General features: G+C 37.9%; 2 protein-coding genes across 3 annotated transcripts in view; both read right to left on the minus strand.

The window, feature by feature from the left end:
* Window positions 1-745: 745 nt before the first annotated feature.
* On the minus strand, window positions 746-6,585 carry LOC111496176 (protein DETOXIFICATION 48-like). Of its 2 annotated transcripts, none has more exons than XM_023146524.1 (3): window positions 6,497-6,585; window positions 4,256-4,740; window positions 746-2,413 (listed from the first exon to the last, which is right to left on the minus strand). In XM_023146524.1, the coding sequence occupies exon 3, from the start codon at window positions 2,399-2,401 to the stop codon at window positions 914-916; it is 1,488 nt and encodes a 495-aa protein (XP_023002292.1). In that variant the 5' UTR covers window positions 2,402-2,413; window positions 4,256-4,740; window positions 6,497-6,585; the 3' UTR covers window positions 746-913. The 2 variants fall into 2 exon arrangements, with proteins under 2 accessions (XP_023002292.1, XP_023002291.1); XM_023146523.1 differs by lacking the exon at window positions 6,497-6,585 and adding an exon at window positions 5,084-5,532 and having other exon boundaries at window positions 2,526-4,740.
* The window catches only part of LOC111496188 (sucrose transport protein SUC4), a 5,731-nt gene continuing 4,094 nt past the window's right edge, over window positions 5,608-7,244 (minus strand). The window contains exons 5-6 of the mRNA XM_023146544.1: window positions 6,497-6,656; window positions 5,608-6,330 (exon numbers count right to left, since the gene is read on the minus strand). Of these exons, the coding sequence (XP_023002312.1) occupies window positions 6,498-6,656 (159 nt within the window). The 3' untranslated portion in view covers window positions 5,608-6,330; window position 6,497. The remainder of the gene's footprint in view (window positions 6,331-6,496; window positions 6,657-7,244) is intronic.

Genomic DNA, 7,244 nt, shown 5'->3' on the forward strand with positions numbered 1-7,244 from the left:
GTTCTCTTTGAACTTTTCCTTTCGGGTTTCCCGCGTCTGTTGGAGAGAGGTTTCGACAGTCTTATAAATAATATCATGTCCACTACTAACAGGCATTATTCTCTTTGAACTTTCCCTTTTCAACTTCCCACGTTTGTTAGAGTGAGGTTTTGACACTCTTATAAAGAATGTCGAGTCCACTACTAGCAGATATTATCCTCTTTAAACTTTCTCTTTCGGGCTTCCCACATTTGTTAGAGAAAGGTTTCGACACCCTTATAAATAAGAATGCGGAAACCCTACTAATTAGAAGCAAAAAAAAAAAAAGAAAAAAAGGAGCTTTTTTCTGGTTTAAAGCTACTGATATACATCAATGGACTGTAAAGTAATGGAAAAAGATGAGATTTTTCTGGTTTTTTTTGCTTCAAAAATAGAGTGAGAGATGGAGGATCTTTTAGAACAAAAAGTATGCCTTTTTTGGATGTACAAGTTTTTTACCTGATTTGGAAACAAAACCACAACAAAAGTTGCCCCAAAACCACGCATAGATTCCTTCCCAGATAAAAGCCTCTCAAACAACCGACAACCTACCACCCTACCCTTTTATATATATATATATATATATCAAACATGAAAAAGAAATAAAATTCTTCTAAGTTTCATAGACAATGTATTCAATAAATCTCGAAACTTTCAATTTGACGAATGAGAAAAACGATTAAATACGAATTAGAGATACACATTAAGAGCTTTGGAACTTTGGGTTGTAAATAAACATGATTATAAGTGTATTAAAAGCTTTTTTTTATAAGAACTAAACAAAGCCAACGACCCAAACTCATAATTTAACCAAGTAGTGATTTCTACACTAAAAACTAGAGATGGGTCGATGAAATAAATTGGGTGGCAAAAATTAGGGGGAAAAAAAAGGGCCTTAATGAACAGTAACTTTTGTTGTTGTTGTGGGTAAGAGAAGATCAGTTTCATGATTACTGCACAAATTCTCCTCCAAATTTTCAATCTTTTTTACACTCAGATCATCTTCTGAGGAGCTTGAAAGTGGCAACAATGGCGGATTGCAATTCGAAGAACCAACCTTCGTAAGCTGCATCGCTCTTTCAGCTTGAGCTATCCAATCCGTTGTAGAAAGAACATAAATCATCATCAGAGCACATGAACCTTGAGCTGCAAGCAACCCAATCCACAGCCCTGCAAATCCCAATTTCACCACAAACCCCATTATGATCGCTACTGGAAAACCCACCAAATAAAACGACCCCAGATTGATATTAGCTCCGATCGTCGGCCGAGCGGTTCCTCTCAAGACGCCGCAGCCGGTGGTTTGTGGGCAGTTTCCGAGTTCACAGAGCCCGACAATCGGCAATGCCACGGACGTTAGTTCAAGAATTTCAGTGTCGTTGGTGAAAAATCTCCCCCATTTGTGCCTTATTAGAGTGGTGAACACCATCGCCAAGACGCCGAGCACGGCGGCGCAAAGGAGTGATACAATCATTGATAAACGAGCTTTGGCGGGTCGATTTGCTCCTAATTCATTACCGACTCTTGTGGAAACTCCAAGGCTGAGAGATGATGGAAAAACATAAACTAAAGAAGTGGTTTGAATCAAAATCCCCATTGAAGCAATGGTGGCTTTGGGATTTACGAGAAGCCCACAAAGCATTATCATGAACTCATACCACCACCATTCGAGGCAAACGGAAACACAAGTGGGTATCGCAAGAGAAAGCAGAGGAGCCCATCCATGGAGGCAATCTTGGGTTGGAGAAACCCATGAATCTTTGTAAACTCCAGAGAAGTAAACAAAGGAAACAAGGAAGAAGAAGACGTTGAAATTGAACCAAATCATGGCAATGGCTACACCAGAAATGCCCATTTTGAAATGCACAACGAGGAGGAAATTCAGGGGAATGTGAAGCAGAACAGAGAAAGCAGAGCAGTACGTCAATGGGAGAGTAATGCTTTGAGTTCTTAAGTAAATTCGAAGTGGGTGAAGAAGAGAAAGGAAAATGAGGTCAGGGATTGAGAAGAGGATGAAAGTTTGAGCCATGGAAGAGATTTGTTCATCTTGGCCACACCATAACAGGATTCTTCTCATGTTGAGCCACATGAAGGAGATGGGAACAGAGGAAGTAAGGAGAAGAAGAACAGCTCTCTGAAGGGTTATGCCAAGGAGTTTCCATTGTTTAGCTCCATAAGCTTGGCCACAAATTGGCTCCATTCCCATGGCCAAACCAGAGAGAACAGAGTAGCCAGTGATATTAGCAAAGCCAATAGAGAGAGAGCCAGCAGCAAGTTCAAGCTCTCCAAGATAGCCAAGAAAAAGCATGGAGATCATAGCTCTTGAGTACAAAAGAAGGCCTGTTATGGCTGTTGGACCTGAAATCTTCCCTATTTCCTTCATTTCCTCCACTGCCTGAAGAATGCAAACACACAAAGTTAAGACACTTGAATAAAAAAAACACACAAAAAGGAATGATGGGTCGATGAAAATTTGCTTTTTTTCTCATTCTCCAACATGATATTACCTCAGAGACAGTGGGGAATCTATGAAGCTGAGCTAGTTGATCATCAGCAGGCTTGAGAAGATTGTTCTTATTATTAAGATTATGATTATCCAAGCTTTTGTTGGGTGTAGCCATGAAGTTGGCTTTGTAGTTAGGAGGAAGAAACGAGGAGTTATTAGGAGAGGATGGTTTTGGATTACACATAGCTCTACCTTATTGACAAAGAACTAAGATAGATAGATAGATAGATAGATAGATAGGATGACTCTGTTTTTCTCTCTGTTTTTTCTCTCTGTTTTCTGAAAATGGAATGCGAGAGTGAAAGGGGGAATGGGTATATATAAATAAAGGGATTGAGAGCTACAAGTTTCTCTTTTGCTGCCCTCCTCTTAAGGAACTTGTCTCGCAATATCAAGGACAGAGGGGGAAGGGAATAAAAAATATTTTAAGGGCCGACTGTCCTACTCAAAAGCATTAGCTTGAAATCATTTTCATAATATATCCCTTAGAAGAAGGGACATATGAGGGATGGATATGGGAGAGGCGAATGAAGTGAAGATGAATGAAGTGAAGATGAATGAAGTTTGGTGGCATTTTTTATGAGTTTTTGACCGCCACAGAATCCCATATTGGAGAATTAATAGATAAAAAAAAAAAAAAAGAATGCATGATGAAAAGTGAATGGATAATCTTTTTTAACACTCAAACCTCTTGTGGTCGAGTTTTGAAAGATGCGTGGAAGGAAGAGATAAAAGAAACTTATCTTGGGAATGCCAAGTGGATGAGGAGTTCGAGAAGCAAAATTCTTTGAAGTGACAGGGAGGAGCATAGCATATAAACTGATGGTTCATAAAATATGAACAATAAAATTGATGGTGTGTGGGCTGGCTGGCTGGCTGGCTGGCTTCGATGTTTGAAGGCTAAGGGATGTGTGCATGTCCGATTCTTGTACAACCCATGTGGGAAAATCATACCCATTTCCACCTGACGGTGTACTGGCGAGAAAGCTAACTTTCAGGAGGTAGATTGTGATATCACACACTAGTATGAAGGATATAGGAACTTCTCTCTAACAGACACATTTTAAAGCTGTAAAGCTAATGACGATATGTAACAAACCAAAGCAGACAATATCTACTACCACTTAGACACTTAGCAAAGATGAAAGACGTTTTCTTGGTTGATGTTCTTGAGAGATTTTGGTTAGCTCGTGGGGATGATGGAGGAGATAAAGGGGGGGGAGTGAAGGGATGTTGATTGGAAGAGAATATTTATATAATTGTAATGGTGTGGGGGAGAATGTTTTTGAGGCCATGGGAGTGGAATAGGATTGTTGAGATTTTGTGATCCCCTCATGGAGATTTTGTGACAAAATAAACCCCTAATTAAATCATTCCAATCAATAATTACAATGCCATTTCCGACTAACTGATAAAAGTGGGCCACAAACAAACACAAAAGAAGGGTTTGATCAATTTACAGTCGGTGGAACTCTTGAGTGTTTCCCCTAACAGCCATGAAAAAGAACAGCAGGATTGAAGACTTGAAATGGGCTAACATCTCTACCCCATTAGCTCATTTGGACATATTATTCCAGGTGGAAAGGAAAATAACTTGGGCTTTCAGCAAAACAAACCAAGGGAGTGAAAGAAGGGTCAAATCAAATCAGATCAGATCAAATCAAATCCATAAGATGCTTGAAATTCCAAAAATGCAAAAAAATGAAGAACAGAAAGGATAAAAAAACCAACCCCAAGGAACTGTTTGAGATGTTGGTTTGGCTTTAGGTGATGAAATGGAAACAGTATTCTTCATGGGTATGCTGCAACAAGAGAGAGCAGAAGAATGGGACCACCTGATAGAGTGTTGACAGTGGAATGGCTGTATGAACAAGAGGCAGATGGGAGAAAGGGAACACACAGATTTAGGAGTAGTTCCAATTACAACCATTAAATATGTATCCCTTTTCTCCCTACAGAGGTGAGGCTGTCTCTCTAGAGGGGAGAGCAACTGGGGGACTGTGTCCTTAGCTGAGGCACACAGCCCTACCATCATCAACCAGCCTGCAACTTTGGATTGTTCTGCTGCTAGCTGCTGCTGCTGCAGCACAAGGACCAGTTTTTCCTTTGTTACCTTTGTAGAAGATATTCCATCTCTGAATCTCATAACACAACCCCATGTCAGATCCCATGTGTCTTTGTCTCTATCAGTTTGAAGTATCAAACAACAGAACCCTCTAGACAAAAAAAAAACAAATAAATGTAAGCTTAACAAAAGATCAAAAAATAAAATAAAACATAGGCCGGTAAGTACAACAGATCGAGTCCATCAAATTCCCGATCCCAAACAGGATTGAAGCAAAAGAAGATGACAAGCAGCTAAAAGTATCGTATGTTGATCATGCTCATGCATGAAAGCAAACCAATCGATACCAAGTTGATCTAATGAACATCATGACAGAATTTTTCTTAGCATCTTAGCGAACAGATTATAATAAATCCCAATATACAATAAAAGTTCTTCGAAAATGATCTGAAGAAGTTGACAAGACAGAGATTTGACACCAATAGAGATTATACCCTTCCATACACTGGAATAAATTCACCATCGTTCCTCCATACTAAGGTTTTTCACTCTTTTCGAGAGAAAAATTAATTCTACCACAAGATTCTAAACAACTTAGACCTACCATCTCCTTTCACAATACATGGAAAGAAAATGTAACATCTTTTTTCTTGACACAAAGATGCATGAAAATGTATGAATGTATTCCCATTGTGGTTTCTAAATTCAAGAACTGATTATCCAAAGAATAAAAGAATATTACGCTTCATCAAACAATCATTTCAGTACTAACTGATGCTTCTCATCATAACTTTCAGGAAGAACAGCATGAGATGAGAGCATAATATATTTATATAATAGCAAGCTAGATTTGGTTAATGATCAGTGCAATCAAACATGGGGAACTTATTCTAACATGAAGATGCAAGATCAGAGAGAAGCTAAAAAGAGCATATAGTTTTTAATATATATATATATATATACACACACATCGTTCAAGGATGCCATCGATAAAAAATCACTTGAGCTTTAAATTATCTTAAAGAAGGAAAGAAATGTCCCTATCAGGGTTTCAATCAGCACAATGCACTAAATAACTGTTGCCCACCAAGCACATTCCAACATACTCAAACAGAAAATTCATGCACAAATGAATGAGAATCCAATACATTATGATTGAACCACCAACGCACTAAATATTGCCTTAGAAGAAAATGATACTTCATAGGGAATAATTCCCAATCAGCAGCATTATCTTCGTTGGTAAGAAAGTAGTCTTCAGAGTAATTTTGGAATCCACAGCTCATGCTTTCCCACTTCTAACGCAGAAATTGTCATAAAGTAACATTTCCAGGAGGTGGGACTGATTTTCATAAAAGAAGATTCCTCACTGTTTGTTAATAACGTGTCTCTCTCAGCATTTGGTGACAGCTAATGCTATAATTATCCCTGAACAACCAGTATGTCTGCTTAATCAATATCCTGTTTTTCCTCATCTGTCGCTTACTTATATAAAGCGCCCACCACTGATCACTGTAATATATGTCCATGGCTTACAAAACACACGTGCGCTGCACCAAATGTTTGGGTCAGGCCTCATTTCTCTACTGTAATCTATCAAACAAACTCCCCCAACCCATCACACACCATAAAATGGTTAACTCAGACCTATAGTATGTTACACGTATTTTGCATCAAAATTTCGATAAATTCTCATGTTGATCATGGATGAGATGCACACCAACCAAGCTTTCCAAATACTCTGACAATCAAGAAAGGAAAAAAACTTTTCAAAAGAGGAAACCCTTGTAAAAATAGTGTTGTAATATTTATTTACAGCTATTTACAAACTTGTAGGATAATCCAAACGGTTTTCCATTAAGATGATAGGTTAGATAAAGGAAAAGATAACGAATATAACTGAATACCTCATGTGAGGGCTCTGGGACTCTGAGCACTAGACCGAGGAAGGGCCAAGATAGCAATGAGTCCACTTGCAAAGGCTGCAAATGCTGCCACAGCAAAAGCTGGAGAATTTCCACCACCAAACAGCTGATCCCATGGTCCACTTCCCAGGGATACCACAACCTATTATCAGAAACAATTAAATTAACAAATAAAATAACTTCACGAAGGTGAGCTCATTTATTTATTACATATATTAGATCAAAGGATAATTTAGTTAAAATTTTTTCTTTATACCGGATGATGTGATCCCTCCATTGGAAAAATATCAGGTTGCAAATATAACACCATTTGCAACATTTTCAGGACATAACATGCACTAGAGACTAAATACTGACTTTATTATTTAAGATCTATAAATCTATAAATCTATAAATCTATAAATCTATATGATGTAGATATAGACATAGATATAGATATATAATAAAGAAAAGAAAAATTGAGTGCAATCCCAAACAAAATCAAGTCTTCAGATTGTCTCATACAATTACTGTCCATCACCAAAGCATCCAGCCCCACCCTGGTCTTCTGATATGAAGCAGACAGCACAATGTATGGGACCAAAAAGATAAATGGCTTTGTGAAACATGTTACCTTTTAAGTCACAGATGTAGACCCAGACTATATATTTGTGACAACTATATCTATTCCTCCCTCAAAATTTAAATAAAAAAAAAAAAAATCATATGGCAAAAAAAAAAAAAAAAAAAA

This window comes from Cucurbita maxima, unplaced genomic scaffold (assembly GCF_002738345.1).
Source record: "Cucurbita maxima cultivar Rimu unplaced genomic scaffold, Cmax_1.0 Cma_Scf00022, whole genome shotgun sequence".
NCBI classification, from domain to species: Eukaryota; Viridiplantae; Streptophyta; class Magnoliopsida; order Cucurbitales; family Cucurbitaceae; genus Cucurbita; species Cucurbita maxima.

Excerpts from the sequence above, each read along its gene's own strand:
- LOC111496176 (XM_023146523.1), bottom strand. The coding sequence starts at position 2,708 with ATGTGTAATCCAAAACCATCCTCTCCTAATAACTCCTCGTTTCTTCCT. Across the intron at positions 2,414-2,525 it reads GATTCCCCACTGTCTCTGAG|GCAGTGGAGGAAATGAAGGA; the intron begins GTAATATCATGT and ends TGCATTCTTCAG.